Source organism: Pagrus major, chromosome 13 (assembly GCF_040436345.1).
Source record: "Pagrus major chromosome 13, Pma_NU_1.0".
NCBI classification, from domain to species: Eukaryota; Metazoa; Chordata; class Actinopteri; order Spariformes; family Sparidae; genus Pagrus; species Pagrus major.
The window spans coordinates 15368621-15387086 of NC_133227.1; the positions used below are offsets into that span (position 1 = coordinate 15368621).

General features: G+C 37.6%; 1 protein-coding gene across 3 annotated transcripts in view; it reads left to right on the plus strand.

Moving 5' to 3' along the window:
- The window catches only part of opcml (opioid binding protein/cell adhesion molecule-like), a 221121-nt gene that overhangs the window by 96942 nt on the left and 105713 nt on the right, over positions 1 to 18466 (plus strand). For all 3 annotated transcript variants that reach the window (XM_073479626.1, XM_073479624.1, XM_073479625.1), the window contains exon 2: positions 9766 to 10001. In XM_073479626.1, the coding sequence (XP_073335727.1) occupies positions 9766 to 10001 (236 nt within the window). The remainder of the gene's footprint in view (positions 1 to 9765; positions 10002 to 18466) is intronic.

The following is an 18466-nucleotide window of genomic DNA, read 5'->3' on the forward strand; positions in this document are numbered from 1 at the left end:
ACAAGGGACAAACTAGCAAAGGACATTTCCAGAAATCATCTTGACTAAAACAATGCTTTCCTAGTTATAAAAGAGTGCAGAAATGTTCTTCTCTTTATCCAATCAGGACAGAGAGCTCCATAAAAAGGTGGTCCTGTCTGCTCATGAAAGCACAGAGAGCAGAATCCTCCTGTTTGCTGCTATGCAGATTACTGCTGCGCATTCATGTGGCGACGTAGAGGATTGCCAACTGCAAAATGGACAGGAAGTTTGCTAAAATGACAAAAACACCTAAGGCGTCTTTAATCCATTTTCAATATGTTATGATCCACTAAAGTAAGTAATTATAAATGATGAATAAATGCTCATTTTTGTTTCTCTCACCATCATCTTGACTGTAAGCCTGGTGGAGAGTGAAGGTTATGGACAGCAGAGGACTGACTGTCTGTGAGATGTCATTAAAAGTATTGACATGCTGATGTTGATGTTTTCGCTGTTATGGAAGTTCAAAATGTTTTTCTTTAAAAAAAAAAAAAAAACATTACATATTTCGTGACAGAGCAAATTCCTCTGACCACTTCCACCTCCTGCCATGACACCACAGTGAATTAGGTTCAACCCATTTATTCATGCAGTGGGTCATGGTGCCCTGCTCCCTTCTAGTTCAATATGTACAGTCGTGGTCAAAAGTTTACATACACTTGTAAAGAAAATGTATATCAGTTCCAATGATTTCTACAGCTCTCATTTTTCTGTGATGTAATGAGTGGAACACAAACTACTTTTTCACAAAAAACATTCGTGAAGTTTGGTTCAGTATTGAATTTATTATAGGTCTTTTGAAAATGTGAAAAATATACATAGAACAAATTGAATGATCAATTTTGGTGATTATAGAAAGTTGTGTGAATCAAATGTTCTTTCTAGCATGGCCTCTTAACTTCTTCAGAGTGATTCTGATTGATAACAGCTGGTGACTTTTCTAGACCCATTTTAATAGGACCTGTTTGATACAGCCATTAGACTCAGCCACAAACACTACAATGGGAAAGTTTAATGAGCTCAGTATTGATCAAAAAGAGCCCATTACTGATTTGAGTCAGTCAGGAAAGTACTTGGAGCCATTTCAAAGCAGTTACAGGTCCTGAGATCAACTGTTTGTAAGTATAAAGTGCATGGCACAGTTGTGTCACTGCCACCATCAGGAAGAAAACACAAACTATCACCTGCTGCTGAGAGAAAACTGGTCAGGATGGTCAAGAGTCAACCAAAAACCACCAAAAAGCAAGTCTGCAGTGAATTAGAAGCTGCTGGAAGACAGGTGTCAGTGTCCACAGTCAGCTGAGAGGCTACCATGCAAGAAAGAAGCTCTTGCTCCAGATTCAGTATCTTAAAAGTCAACTTTGCTGCTGATCACATGGACAACCTTCTGGAGGAAAACTCTGTGGTCAGATGAAGCAAAAATTAAGTTGTTTAGTCATAATGAGCACCAAGATGTTTGGATGAGAGAGGGTGAGGCCTTTGACCCCTGAGAACACCATACCTACTCTCAAGCATGGTGCTGGTAATATTATGCTGTGGGGCTGTTTTGCTGCCAGTGGATCTGGTGCTCTAAAGAAAGTAAATGGAATAATGACGAAGGAGGATTATCTCCAAATTCTTCAGGAAAACCTAAAATCATGAGAAGAAGATCGGGTCTTGGATGTAGTTGGGTGTTCTGACGGGACAATGCACACATCAAAAGTGGTAAAGGAATGGCTAAATCAGGCTAGAATTTAGATTTTGGAATGGTCTTCCCAATGTCCTGACTTAAACCCCATCGAGAACATGTGGACTGTGCTGAAGAAACAGGTTCATCCCAGAACGCTAACGAAGTAAGCTGAACTTCACCTAATTGAGGTGAAAATGGCCAAGAGACATTTAACCAAATATTACAATTACTGTATGTATATTTTTGACCTGGCAGATTTGGTCACATTTACAGAAGACCTGTAATAAATTCATTACTGAACCAAATTTCATGATTGTTTTTGTGACAAAGTAGTTTGTGTTCCACTCATTCATCACAGAAAAATGAGAGTTGTAGAAATCATTGGAAGTGAAGACTGACATGATATACATGTTCTTTACAAGTGTATGTACACTGTTGCATGCCTTGTATCACATGGATTTGTTTTCTGATTTTAAACAACCATTTCACATTTCATCTTATCAATCAGTAAACTGATATGTAACATTTACATATGATGCATTCTCAATATAAATTTTAACACATAACCAGTAAGTGGTATGCTACTCTTCTCGAGTCTAAACTAATTTGTAATGTCCATCTCTCATTCACCTGAGATTCTGTAAGTCTTCTGCTCCATCTGTCTGTGTGTCACTGTGCTTGTAAAGCTGTTGCCACCAGGGCTTTTTTTTTGCGTGGCATCCAAAAAAACTAATCCCTTGGGCATGCTATGGCCAATTTGCATATAAATAAAGTATATTTAAGTATATTTGATATATATATATGAGCATGAGCATGAATGATTTGAATATTCCCATTTAGGCACACCGCAAAATGAAACACTCACCTCCGACACAAGGAACCAGCTAAGAGGAAACACCTTCAGATGTGAAAGACAAGACGAATTAAAAATTCAGTGGATCAGCAGGTCAGCAGCAGGATCAGAACACTCGCAGCATGCAATGCCATGAGTAACAGCAGATTTTTATGATAACAGCATCTAACCATCCGACAAGATTGCATAGTAAAGATGTTATACCTTGATAATATGTTGCGTGTTGAAGGTGGGCTGGTTCGCACAAACTGACTGCTGAAGAGTCTGTTGCCTTCAGTTCATCTAATGTGGCTTTCTGCTCTTGCACTATTTATTCCCACAAAATGTAAAACTAATTTTTAAGAAGCACTAACAAAAGCTGTTGTTTTATACAGAAACTCGTGGCAGAAAACAGCAATGGTGTGTGCTGACACAATAATGACACATAATGCATTTCCAGAAGTGGTGTTACAATAAAAGTCTCAATATAATCCCCCTAGGAAAATCTTTTATCGTGAAACAAGCAACAGGAAATGCTCATTTCTAATAAGTAATGACTAGAGACAGTCCCGCCACAAGACTAATACCTAGAAGAGTATTCTGACTGGTGAAAATTAACAAACTGCCTTTTAATGGAATTGCCCTATAATTGACTTGAAAACGATCATCGGGTCGATCACAATCGATGGGTCGGTTACCACTGCTCTATACCATTGTCATTAGCTGACAGTAAAGAGTACACTGAGTCTTTGGTTGTTCCATCATTTTTTAATTGAAGATGAATATTGGACCAGAACTGAACAACCTTCTTGTGTCAAAGGTTTCTGAAAAATGTGGTTTGAAAAGGGAGGCAGGGAAGCAAACTAAAGTATTGGCATCACCGCATGCAGTTAGCGAAGACTTCTCAGTAAACCAGCTTCCTTCTTCTGTCTTGATGTCCAGTTGAGTCCAAGCTATCCCAATGAGCCACTCGCTCTATGCTGCCAACCGTTGGTGAGGATGTGTAACTCAAAATGCTGTTTGAGAAGTGGAAAAATGCACCCAACAAGCCCCATCTCTTGTATTGCAAAGGAGCGAACTATGCATAAAACTTACAATGAGACTCAATGTGCGAAGATTTTTGTGTCCTTAGCGGGAAATACATCACCTATCACTAACATTAGACAACCGAGAATATGTTAAATCGACATTTTTTTTGTGTGTACATTTTACTCACTATCTATGTAATATTGACATTGCTCATGAAAATTTTTATTTCATAAGTAATTTCTTATTCTTATGTTTATGCTTATCTGTGCAACATGAATGAGTCCTAAAACAGGGACATAAGTTAGCATTTGTGCACTTTCGGTCCCCTCATCTCAAAGTCAATGTTTTTTTTTAATGGGTTTTTGGCTAACTGCCTGAAAAAAGCTCTGTGACAAACACAAGTTTAGGAGATTTTCATGTTTTGGTTTACAACATAAAATACATCAGTAAATACCACACGTGAATTAAAAAGTGTTTACATGTCTAAAAAAAGGCAGTCGCTAACACGTGGCTAAAATAGACTACAGGCTCCGACACATTGTCGGAGCATAAGTCCTCACACCTACACCACTGGTCTGTCTATAAAGGCCGACTAGTTGCAAACTATTCTTTCTCTCAACTTTACAATTTGTAGATTGATGAAGTTAGAGCAAAGAGTGTATAGTACAGTGCTGTTAGATGCTTAGTGGAGGTAGTTTGTTTATAGCCTAATGTTAGCTTTTTACATCTGGCCATTTCATTTATGTGTAGCGCCCTGTTCATTTATTTTTATCGATTTATTACATTTATTTCAGTTGGTAAAGTGTTCTGATGTGGGCCCTTTAAATTTATTGCTGCTGTTAATATTTGTATGGTTAATGTGCTGAATGATACTAAAAATGTCCTGTGTTTTGAAAGGCCTTTGAACGCCTCAGGTTTCTCTTATTTGGGTTCTCATTTGTTTGGGCAGGTGTCAATCATTTTTCTCTGCTATTGGGAATTAACCTGTCGGATTGTTAGAGGGGCGGGACTTGAGAAAAAGCGAGGGGAAGAAAAAGAGCTGCGGAGAGAAGCAGAAAGACATTAAGTCCGAGCAAACTTTGAAATAACTTTATGAAAAAGTATTATTTACCGTTATCAACCGGGAGTTTATGTGAGTGTTTGCATATTTCGTTAAGAGTGTAACCGAGCGTGTTGTAGAAGTGAGTGCTCGTTACTGGCGCAAGCTGAAGACCATGATGGGACTGTTGCTAGCGGTTAGCATCGCCAGCTGCTAATCAGGAGAAGCAGAGGATGAGGTTGGACATTGGACTTTGCCACGTGCTGCTGCAGGACGGAGGAGTCTTGCAGGACCAAGCCTCTTGTCGGGACAGGACCAAGCCTCGGGACGGGGTCTCTGGACACGTCGCTGCCTCTGGGAAGAGGTTTTTGGAGGAAATTGCAGTATAGCTTTTCCGTGGTTCAGGTGTGAGTATCCTGACCTGCGGTTTCAAGTGGATTTCTATATGAGCTCCAGCATACCGCCATCACTGGTACCAACTGAAACACTACAAAAACCCTGGGGTATTACTATTTTTAAGGTTTCTAATGTGTGTGTGTATTTCTTGGTAATGAAGTGATTCAAAACAAAAAAGATATGAGCCGCAAGGTTTAGACATTAAAACTGTTTATTATCACTAAATCCTTGTTTGAAGGTGTTTTTCATGCTGATGTTTATATTGAATAAGATCTATAGTTAAGGTTCAAGTAAACTGCATGGGAAAGTCTGATACGCAAAAGGGGTATTCATGAAACTCATAAAACAGAGTTGAGTGAGAGGGCTACATATGCTTCAGACATCATAAAAGTGGTGTTCATCGATGAAGATTATCTTGCTGAACAAAACATATCATAATCTTGTGTTATTTTACGCAATAATCCAAAATCTAGTGGAAAAAAGCCATAGGCTCTTTGACAAGGGTACCAGGGCGAAGGTTACCTTGACATACATCTGTACCCAAATCATTTCATTATATGTGTAAATTAAAATTAAAAAAAGAAAACAAAAACAGAAGCCCTGAGACCGAGGCCATGTGTTTGACAGCCTGACAGGTTTTTTAAATAAGGCTTTGTTTATCCTGTGTAAATGTGCATAGTCCAAAGTAAAAATGCCAAAGTTTAATAAACATTTCTGACCTTTAGACTTTCAATGTTTAATTCCCTCTTTAAGGCTCCTCAAAAAGACATGCTTGTGCTAACCTTCTTTTGGGTTATCTGACCTAAAGTTTCCTTTTAGGTTTTACAAATAATGAACCTCATATTAAAGGTCATTTTTTGAGCGTTGTTGTGGGAGAGTGTACCTCCAAATTACAACTCAATCGGCATAATAAATGTTGGTAATGTATGTTTTTGCAAACCACGAACATGTTCCAACTTTACGTTTCTTTAGGTTCAATTTTACTTTATATGTTGTTACAACACTGTACTGTACTTACTGTCTGGTTAGTTTTAGGCACAAAAAACACTTGGTTGGGGTTTGACTTGAAATACCTGTTTTGGTCACCATAAACACAGCTGAAATTTGTTCCGAGGTTTTCACACTCACAAATGAAACACAGTGTCGAATAGCAGTCACTGGCTTGGCAGTCTTCTCGCCTTTGACTCCACCGCCCTCCCCTCCACCTCTGGATATGAAAGTCAGGTCATTAACATGTAATGTAACATGAAATGACAAGCTTAATAGAAATGTCAATACATGACACCTACAAATGTGAATGGTTGTGGTTTCAGAAACAATACCAACATTTTGTTCAATTAACTGGATTGTACTTGATAATGAAAAATAATGAAATAGTTGAATGTAGTGATTACCTGAATGCAACCGACACCTTTAACATGTCCCTGATTATTGTTTCTTTTCCTCTTCATTGTCTGATAGATAATGTCTCCTGTTTGATTTACTGGTGGTCAGTGCTTGTAGTCTGCAGGCTCATCCCTTCAAATTCCCATCATACCTTTGTATCATTGGCATTCAGTATCAGACACAGACTGCACATGTTAGATTTGGCCAGAGTGTGTTCATCTCTGAATCTGAAATTTACATGTGAATATTGGGTGTGTGAATGAATGGGTGTGTGAAGAGCCCTAATTGGCGTGCTACATATGTATATGGGCTGTGTGACATACATTGTGCCAGGACCTGCAGCCCAGTCTGATTAGGCTTTTTGCACTAGATTTGTCTGCCCGCATCCATGAGTTTACTTTAACTTCAGGTTATTTTGGGTTTAAAAGACTGATTTCACAGTTGCAAACTCATGCCATTTTTTTAACATCCATTAATTAAAAAAGAAATCTGGCACACAACGTAAAATGTCTTCCCATTCTTTTCTGATACCATCAGTAAAATATTTTGCCAAGTTCTAATTTAAAGTGATGTAAACACCCATTGCATTCTGAGTTTTGCGTAATGTTGTGTTTAGATTCTATTATTCCCTTGTAGAAAAAAGACTGCCTTATATTTGGATTAATATATCTAACGCTGATGTAACCTGTCTATATGAATCAGATATGGTAATGAATGTGCACAGTATGTGATGATATGTTACTGATGTCACATGGGTGTGCAGGAATCATTATGGGCATGTCTAAACTAGTATGATAATGATTGTGTTATTGTTGTAAATACCTTTCATATTTCATTTATTCATTCACATTACTATTTGAGTAATGTGCAAACACATTCTTTTCAGTAATTGTGTTTTCTTTTTTTAAAAAAATAATTGTTATCTCAACTAATCAAAATGTAGGCTCTTGTTCTAATCGGATCCAGTTCCTGCTGGGAAGAGTGTCCATATAAATTCAGCTCTGACCTGATCAAATGTTTTAACAATACAATTAACAATACATTGATATGTTATTGTTATGGTGCTATGAAACTATGGTTTTAGATTTTGGATATTGTTATAGTATGATTATGACATAAGTGTTGTCTTTTCTTGGTTTTAAAGGCTGTATTGCAGTAAAGTGAGATTATTTTCTGAATTTACCAGACTGTTCTGCTTGTTCTAATACTTAGTCATTATATCCATGTTACTGATAATTATTTATAAAATATCTCATTGCGTAATTTTTATCTCCACTAAGGAGGTTTTGTTTTCACCCTGTTTGTTGGTTGGTTGGTTGGATGGTTGGTTGGATTGTCAGCAGGATGACTTACCAACTACTGAAAAGATTTCCAGGAAACCTGGATGGAGGATGGGCCTCGGCCCAGAATAGACAGCATGAACTTTTGGTGCAGATCCGGATAAAGGGATCTTAAACATTGCGCGATGGGCCGTTTTTCTGATATTTTCATAAATTTTTTTCAGGGAATAATGCGTAGAACTTGATGAAAAAAAAACTGCCATATTTAGGCGGCTGGTTTCTATGAGAAAGTACAAAAGGAGACAGTTGTGCCTTTTCCGCCAAGGCCCAACAGTCCCCTTTTTGTACTAGGTGCCATTGTAGTTTATGAAAGTACCAATGATTAGCCTTATAATTTTGTTACAATATTGGCATTGAGGTATTTGGTCAAAAATATAGTAATATTTGATTTTGTCTCCCAGTCATAACATTTATGAAGTGCTTTTGAGGAGATATAAAAATGAATTGAGAATTATATTGTGTATCATGATAGCCTAAAAATACTGCAGTATGATTTTATGGCCAAACTGGCGAGGCCTAGTTGGTGTAAGGTGTAGAGGATGATCAACCAAGTTAGTTTTACTTTCAGAAACAGAGAGCCTTTTTTTTTTTTTTAGCTCGTATTTGTATTGTATTGTAGAATGTATATCAAGTGTCATTTTGCTTGAACATGAATAAGAGCATTTCACCGTGCTGTGTTTTTTTAACCTGTTTGCCTCGATCTCTTGGTATTAAGGTGGCACTGTCAGCATGCACATTATCTGTGCTCCTTAGATTTGTGGTACTGCTGACACACCCTGATATTAAGTTATGTGTAGTGCTTGTACTGTGAATACATTTGCTACTCATAAAAGAGACCTGTCATGTCTTGACTGATGTGATCTAAAGGAGAAGGCGTGTGTCATCACTGTGTGTGTACAAGACAGTGATGAATTTGTCTGATGACAACTTCTCAAGGAGCACTCATGTTTGCATCTCTTCCCTAACAAGATTTGGTTATATTTTTTTAAATTGATACATAACCTAAGTTTGATCTACAGATTATTTTACTCACATTTGAGTTTTCTTCCTACTACTCGCTTTTTTTAAATGTGCACTGTAAAAAATGAAACGTTTAGAAAAGACAAGCTCTCAAGGCAGGAAACTTTAATAAAAATAACTATAAAATAAGGTTTAGCAATTACAAATCATTTCCTAAAGCAGTTATAATCATTAGTGTTATGATAACAATGTATAAAATAACAATGGGACACCAATATTAATATTTGCAAGGGGTTGCTTGTATGAATGTACAAAGAATATTCTGCCGAATCTGCAGCTCTGGAGCTTTACAGAGCTTTATAGTGAGTTTTAGCTCATTTTTCAGCCGTCCTGTCCACAACTGTTTTATTTTGCTCTCACTGCTATCATGGAATCTTATTGGCCACAGATGAGAGACAGATGTTTTCAGGGAAAAAGTCCACCCACTTTACATTAACTGCTCTGCACAAAAAACAGTCAGAGACTAGCTGGTGAACAGAGTGGAGTATTTAACAGCTAAGAGCCACACATTTCCCTCAGGAATTAAAACTACAAACAGAGCAAAAATAGAGTTAAAATGTGACACATATGGGGGATGTTTGAAATAAATACCTTCCTTATCGTGATTAAAGGTTTTCTGAAGAAGCTCAACCCAAATACGATGAATACTAACAACATAATTTGATGATTGGACAGGTTTGAAAGTAAAAGTACAAGTAAAGAAACAAGTTCACAAAACTGCCTTACTTTGTACTGAGCCACAGCTGGAGACCCTTAGTCTTAACAACCTGTAGTTCATAGAAGCTATGGAAGCTAGGGTTTTTACAGTGCACTCTGTTATAAATGGCCTCCTCATAAAAATCCAACAAACACAATTTCAGTTTCACCTTCTAAAGAGCACTTTTACCTTTCGTAGCACCTCATCAGACACAGCTGGATGTCAAAATGCCCCCATATTTAAATAGTCTTTGAGTGAAGTTTTGTTAGGTTTCATTGAGCAGAGATGCTGAAGGGCTGAATCTCTAATGTTAGTTTTGTATTTTCTTCCTTTCAGATGCAATGTGGACAGCAAAGTATCACGTGTGGCGTGGCTCAATCGCACCACCATTCTATTTGCAGGAAGTGAGAAGTGGTCTCTGGATCCTCGCGTCATCCTGATGGAAAACACAGCAGTCACAGAATACAGCATCAAGATCCAAAATGTTGACGTCCACGACGAAGGGCCATATGTCTGCTCGATCCTCACAAACAAGAAACCAAAATCCACAAAAGTGCATCTCATCGTTCAAGGTAAGACCTGTCAGTGATTCTATTCAGCTGCAACAAATAACTAGATGTGTCAAATAAGTAATGCTGAATAAACAGTGATGTGTGTTTGTTTTTTGCAGTACAGGTGTTCATTTGTACGAATGGAGAATTGTGAAGCCAAGTTGTTTTTTTTCTAGATTTCACTAGTGCAAGTCATTAGTCAAATCAAATAAATCTTCCCTCCTCTGTTTTACGATGATGTGATTTGATGGAATTCAGGAAGCATAAGACCTGGTGATGAAACCAGGATTCAATCTCGATTTAATTTGAAATTGCTGATAGATATTGATTCAGGACACAGTGCTCTGAAAAATTTACCCGCTCAGTTTCATTGCAAAGTCTTGCTAAATCAGCTGTCAAAACTGGAACAACTCTTATGATGAAATCTATTGCCTTCATGGCGGGCTTCCACAAACAATTAGCACCAACACCCCGAGCCTGCATTTGAGGTGTAGATCATGAAGCTGGACTAAATTGACATATAATTAAGACTGAGATGAAGTAGTTGTTTCACATACCTCCCATAGAATCATAAAGATAATACAAAACATCAAGGAAAGGCTGCTGACATTTGAGATTTTAAAAAGAGTTAAGAAAAAAACAAACAATTTATTTGTTTCTTTGTTGAATAGATTCACTTTCATAAAATCATAATTAACATTGAGTGATTCTCACCCTGTTTAATTCATAATGATATCTCATTAACTTTTAATTGATGCAGAGAACCATCAGGCTATTGTTTTAATCAAACAATAGACAAGCATATTCTCACACAGACAAGGAATTACATCTCCAATTATACTTTCCCATGGACTTTATCTGTTGCTTTTCCTGACCTTGAATAACCCAACCATCTGAATGCTGCAAGCTCACACTTGAAACTAAAAGCTGCTATGAGATCCACAGAAAAGGCAAAGCTGGGTTTTTGATACACCAATAAAACACTGGTGGTGGTGCTTTGTGTTTTTACACCCAAGGAGGGATGCACCTGCTTCTATAATCACTACACCTGTGAGAGCAGCATCTGTCAGTGGTACAAGGGTGGCAAACGACAAGCCAGCTCATACCAAAACACTCCATGTAAAGCAAGAATGCAAATTTCAAGAATGACAAAGTGATTTTATTTAATTTTTTTCATTCATAAAGCATTTTAAATCTACAGCTCTGGGCTCTGATCAATAAATAACCCAAGTCAATTTGGTGTTTTAGAAGCAGATTATTAGAGCCAGACAGATAAATCAGTCAGGCTGTACAGATTATGATGGAATAATAATGTATCCAAGTAAAATTGTGATGCTGTGACTCTCTTTTGTCAACCAATGGCAGACAAGTTCAAAATATTAAATGCTGTAGTTGGTACCAGTAGACATGAAATAGGTCGAAATAGATGACCCTGGCACAATATTAGTTACGAACAACACCAACAAGAGTAGCAAAGCTCTAATTGGTCAGTTGTAATGATAGTCCTAGAACAAATTGTATTGTCATGTTCCTGGAACAACACCAACATGGAAATATCAGATAAACAGCGATGTCAGTGGCATTATTTTTTATCTGTGGTTCGCAGAGAGGGAAGCTTGTTGGTTTCATGGCGGTGGCCCTGGCACTTTACACCGCATGATCTTCATTTTCCACGTTGTCGGTTAATATGCTTGATTGTAAACATTGTTAAAGCAAATTTACCGATAATCTTTTAATCATTGACACCCCTAATAACATAGACACAGACAGAAGAAGAAGAAACCATCAAGAATTATTTCCTACATCAGTATTAACGACACAACATATATTTACTTGTCCTATAAAGATAAAACATGAAATGAGACAGATTGGATGTTTTTGAAGATATATTTTAGCTCCTGCTAATATAGATGGCAAAGCCAGCTGTAAAATCTATTGCTCAGCTCTCTCAGCTCGTATGTTTTGGATTAAAATCTCCTTCAGATGGGGTTTAAGACGTTGTGTCCTCCGGCAGGAAAAACAATTGGAAGATATATAAGAGAGGGTTTTTTACAATGCAAGTTAAGACTTTCAGACTGCCTTTTTATGCTGTATTTCTGTCTGGTTTCTGTAAGTGAGAGTAATGCACAATGAATGTTGCCATGTAGTGAAGTACACTCTGATATTTATGTAGGCAATCCCACTGTTTATTTGGGTAGAGGGACAGACATGCAGGGAACTAGCATGGCCCAGTATTTCCCCCATGCTGGCACTTTTTAGGCCCAGCAGTGGTGTAATGTTGCTTTGGCCTGATTACACACATGCCAGTACCCAACAAGATGAATACAGTTCTAACTTATGATTGCTGCCGCTTGTTAAACTTTGTGATAGTTTTTTGTTATGGGAACATTTTGTAGGAGGGGGTACAGATACAGATTCCTGTCACACCCTCACACCGAGTTACAAATGGATGAATACAGTACAGCACAGCCACCTTTATGGCAAAGACAGATCAGGAAGTCCATGGGGGATGTTAGCGGTGGCTTTCGTCCCCACAGGCGCTCTCCTTTCTAGAACCTCAGAAATGGAGATTGGTGTTGAACCTGTACACAGAGAAGGACTCTGGAGGGTAACATCAATCAGCCCAGTGACCTTGTCAGCTGATACCCTTAGGAATATAGGGCATCTGCTTCCATGGTGACTGCACACGGGGAGTGGACTGACTGCAGTTAAGCCACACTACAAGAAAGAATAATATCTTAGAGTGCTTTGTAATGCATAGTGTATCTATCCCAAGGACTAGAGGTGGCAGCGAAGTGAACCAAGGACTTGGAGTCAACATCAAGTGGTAGTTACACTCTGATCCCAACTCTAAAGACTATAGTTCTTCTTCTTTAATGAGCAAAGAGCCTTGCTGTTTCCTTCGTATCGACTATCCCTGAAACACCATCACACAGCAGCATAGACATCAATTCAACTTCTTCTTGAATTAGGACACTTGGAGACAGTGTCAATATATATGGTCTATGCAGAATATTGAATATTGTAATACATTATCAATATAATGCTTCCTTTAAAAAGTATATCCACTCCACGGTTTTGCTGCTGCAGTCTTCCATGGTCTAACGTGACCAGTAGCTTATGGTCGCTAATCAACACATCCTCATACCTAAAAGTCGGAATAGGTTGATTGCATGCGACTCTCTAAATGACATTTATCACATGGCCATTGTCAGAGACAGACAAACTGTCACAGATTGATTAGTTTAAAAAATACTTGGTTAAGTTCTGGAAAACATTATGGTTTGTGTTAAGATAACGATGTAATACTTATATAACTTAAATAATGTAAGCACCTATTTTAGGTAAGTAACATTACTTCTGCTCTGTATGTGACAACACTGTAGTACGATAAAATAACTCATCATTTTGCTTTCACACTGGACATGAACAGCTGTTTGATGACCAAGCCATCCATCCTCTACCTCCACTCCACCAGCACTTTATACTACTTGTTGCACTTCCTCCCTTTGTTGCCATAATAATTACTATAGCCACTAGGGGTCGCTGCATGAAACTTCAATATGGGTTAAGGGTTATGAACCTGTTTTCACTGTCGGCCTATTTGGTTGTTTTTAGTGATGAGGACAGGCTATGGCTAATTCAATGCATCATTAACTTGTTATTGCCATATTTGGCCAACTGATCTCTAAACGTCACAGTCTGCCTTTAAATACCTGTGTTGAATTTGGTGTTTTCATATTGTACTGTCATCCTTAGATAAAACAGCCTTAGCATTGTGTAAAAAAAACAAATTGTCGTAAATAAATGTTTTTACAACCCTAATTCCACAATAGATGTGACACCGTGTAAAACATAAATAAATAGAATGTGATCATTTTCCAAACCTTTTTGACATATACACAATTGAAAACAGTACAGATACAATATCTTTAATATTTTACCTCATCAGCTTCATTGTTTTCTGTAAATATATGCTTATTTTGAATTTGATGGCAGCGAAGCATTTCAAACAAGTCGGGACAGGGGCAACAAAAGACTGGAAAAGCAGTGGGATGCTCCAAAAAAAACCTTTTTGATTGGTTTCATTGGTTACAGGCGATAGGGTATGAAAGGGGCTTCCTTGAAAGGCTCAGTGGTTCACCACTTTATGATTGTATAAAGGATATTACTACAGGGGTTCTGGAATAGTTCATAAAACTGTCAGTACACACAATTTGTTTGTCAAGATTGTATTCTATTTTTATTTACATTTTACACAGCGTCCCAACTTTTTGGAACCAGGGTTTCATTACATTTCTTCAGATTTTAAAGCCTGTAACATACATATCTTTGTAGCTACAACTTTATTCTGGCTTACTGTTGCTGTGACACCAGTGCAGAAACAAACCTTGTTATTGTTACAATATTTGCTAGAAATAACTCGTTGAAATCCCTCAAGATGTCAACAGCACAAGTCAACATCTTCTGCCAGCAGACAGTCACATTTTTGGTTCTCATTTTATTTTTGCCCCTTGCCTTTTCACACCTCAGCTGGCTTGTAACAACTGAACTTGTCCCCCTTCCTTCAGTGCATACTGGTTCAAACTCTGAGCACAGCAGGCGCACGCAGTGTTCTCCCCATGCGGTCTGCTCTGTGTCTCTGTCTCATCCATCGGCCTGTAATGCCTTTCATGAAGAGAAACAGAGCAGGCCATTGGGATGGGCCAAGTATTTTGCCTTCAGTTGTGGATTTATCCCAACTTTTGTTGTCCTTATGAAACCAGTTACTATTTAATACAGCTTGTCATTGACCTCTTTTCTGATGTTTAGTGAGCTTCCAGCAGTCTTGCCTCCCAGCAGAAAAGGGCTGTTTTTGTGTCTGATCTCTCACAGTCTAATCACATGCAGGTCAGGTGTGAGGAGATGTGAAGTTCCTTGGGGAAATATGGAATAACCTGTAAAAAAGTGTCTATAGTCCTAAGAAGGTGCTCACTGAGTGCATGCAGGAATAAGCTCCAACTCATCACAGCCCTGAAAAGATTTTGTTAGCGAGGAAATGGCTAAATAAAAGATCAGCTACATTTTTAGTTTTGCTTCATTTTCCAGTATATAACACATTCTAGGACTACTTTCAAAGCAGTTTCCAAGCCATACTCGAGATGACTCAGCCTTTGTGGCTACTTCTCAACAATGTTTAAGTCTCACTATATTCAGCCCTAAGGCTATGAAGGTGTCACGCTTACAGCATGCCCCCAAAATATTTAGTTTCGGGAGGTGCTTCCCCTGGGTTATTTTTGTAAGCCCGGACAACCACAGGCTGTATTGTAGAAAGTGAAATTATATTTTTTCTTACACAAGCCAGTGTAGAAAATTAACATTCACCCAGTTAGTTCCATTTGTAATCTTTTTGTGAAAGCATGGATGTATGTTTGTGTTCAACCTTCTGAAGTTTTGCACCAGTTGAGCCCAAACTCAAGGGATGAATAGTGTTTGGGTAATTACTCAAGAAAAGGAATGAACTACATGTTACTCTAAAAAATGAAAAAAGAAAGAAAGAAAGAAAAAGAAAAAGTAATGCAACTTATTTACTCAATATAGAAAATAATTTGTCACATTACTCATATCTTATAATCTCTTTTTTATGGACCAAGATCAATGTTTTTGATCACAAAAGTGAGATAACTTTTAACAGTTTTTAATTAACTTGAATTAGAATTTCCCTTCATCACCAGTACAGATGCTGAAACATTGTACCAAACATACTTGAAATTGAGGTTGTTCAATTAAAGTGTAAGACATATGTTAAACTTATAATAATTGAATTATAATGTTCATAATTAAATATCCCATTTGTAAACTCATTTGACATGAGGCCATTTCCCAAAATACACTCATGAATTTACAGATTAGTTACTCTACAGACAATCATACAATCGGGAGTTATTAATTAAATCATCGATGCTGGACTTTAGTCTGAGCCAAAGTCAGGCAAAAACTGTTAAAGCTGTTTTTTGTGGCATCATCTAGTGCACTCAGTATATTGTTGGTAGATTTTCTTGTGTCATTTAAATTTGCATTTCCTTATTTTTGTAAGCTTACATAGAAAATCCCTAAATGCATCTAACAATTGTTAAATTAATCACTGTCATGCAAAATAAAAGTGTGATGTTTGATTTAGAAAGTCCAGCTTCAGATCTTTGATGCTGTTGATTGCATGTTGCAACTCTGAACCTCCAAGCAAAGTATTAGTATTATTAGTATTAGTATTATAGCAAAGTATTACAGTGTTATTATCCTTCTTTGAGATGCTGTTCTAGACTCTGGTGTCACATTCATCAAGCACACTGTGACTGGCACAGGTTTTTAAAAGATATAAATACATATCAGATATTGAGGGTTGCTGGTAGAACACAACAAAATACCGCAGTCCTCCAATCAGTATTCTACTTCTTCTAACCTTTTTTTCCAAATAGTGTGCTGTGCCTATATGAGGAAAAAAACACCCAGAGAACTGTTTCCACCGGAATCTATACCGAAGAATTCTAATGAATGCATGAAGTATGTTGAGTAGTCAGCACTAAAAAAAGGAAAACGTTTCTTGGTTTAACACTGTACACTGTACAGTAGTCATTAACATGAGTCTGTTGTCTGAGTTAATGATCCAGAAACTGAGTGTTCACACCAGTGTATATAAATGTGATGTAATGTTATCAATATGGCCTATATTGTCAATAAGTTGTTAAAACATCAATTCATTTTTTTGTCCTTTGCTCATTTGGCAGAGATTCTGCCATCCCCCAGAAGATTAAACCTGCCTTTCAGCTGAAATACTTCATGAGATTTTATGAATAATAATGACAGATATAATTAATTAACAGTTTAGACAATTAAATAATTGATAGGCGCGATGATGACACAGTTATGGATTTGTTAAATAAATAAAATCCCTCATGGGCACCACCTTTATATTTATCTCCATGGTTACAGCATATATGTTAGGGGACACAAACCATCCAAAATTAGCTGCTCTGGAAAAACACTGTCACTGGTGCCAATCTTGATCTTGCTCCCTCAGTCAATATCAATCAGTGGAGACAGGTGAAATTAGTTCTCGAGGAATTTGGCACTGGACAGAGCCTGGGGTATTACCAGTGTTGTTTGCAGCATTTTTGTACTTGTTGACTGTTAGAAGAAACAACATGCCTTTGTTTTTAAATAACTATGTATCTAGAGTGTAGTTGTTCAGTAAATTGTCACCGAATCAGTTTTTTATTCTTAACTGCATATAAAACAAATGGATAGTTTAAATTGGATGCTGCATTAAACAAAGCATTTAGTAAAGGCATTTAATAAGACACAGATTTCCACCACTCATGCCTCTGTAATAGTGTATGTTAATTAATCTTGTTTCTTTTGTAATTTAAGTGTCGTGTATTACTGGTACACAGGTACAAAGGGAAATTAAAAAAACAAGTGCAATAAATTGTTACATTAAGTTCCACCAATTTAACATGTTTTACCAGTATACATGTGTTTATAAATGTTTACTATGAGTAACACACTATACACTATAATTCAGTTATAATTCATAGAACATCTAATTGTTTCTTTCAGCTCGTATGACAAGATTAGGCCACCTGTCTTTCTACCTTTCCACCTACCTGTCTGTGTGCAATCTGCCTGTGCACTCGTATGACCGGAGACTTCCACAGGACTAGACAGATATATTCCCAAAGCTGTTAGCAAGCTACTGACATAAGAATGTCAGAGAAAGTGCAGCCAAAATTTCCCAGTACTAACATACTATCTTGACAGCAGTGTGAGTACTAACGATAGCCATGTTCGTTGTTTAAATTCATTATAATAATATTTTGTGTTTTCTTACGTGTGAATGACACATCGGGTAGTAGGATATGGTTAGCAATAAAAATGATGTGCTGTGCTTACAGTACATAGCCCCTGAGTCTGTTGTTCAGCAGCTGGCTAACTCAGTTAGTACAAAGCACACACCTACAGCAGTAAGGAGTAGTTGAGCCAGGTAGGTTTTGTAGAGTGAGTAATATTTGTGAAGGCTTGTGTTTATACTGTATAATTGTGTCATTTATAGAGTTGTTAAGAGTAAGGGTGCTCCGATTGATCGGACACCGATCGTTATTGGCCGATAGACATGATAAAGAGTTTGATCGGTGGTCTCTATGAAGCCCGATCAGAAGAGCTGATCAGATAAACACAGGAGACAGTTTATTCATGCACCGCTAAAATGCCACAGCCATACACACCACAGGACTCTTCTGCTCACCAGCTGCTAACAGCTAACTAGCACTCCTTCTCCATAATTCCTAACATTTATTTATATGACCTGAAGGCATGATAACTTGCATTAAAATGAATTGAGGCTTTATGTTGATGATGACCTGCAACTCCATGGCTGTTTGACCGCTGTCATACGCAGTCCTCTTAATGAAATGATGCTGAATCAGACCCAGCGGCAGGTTTAATGGGAA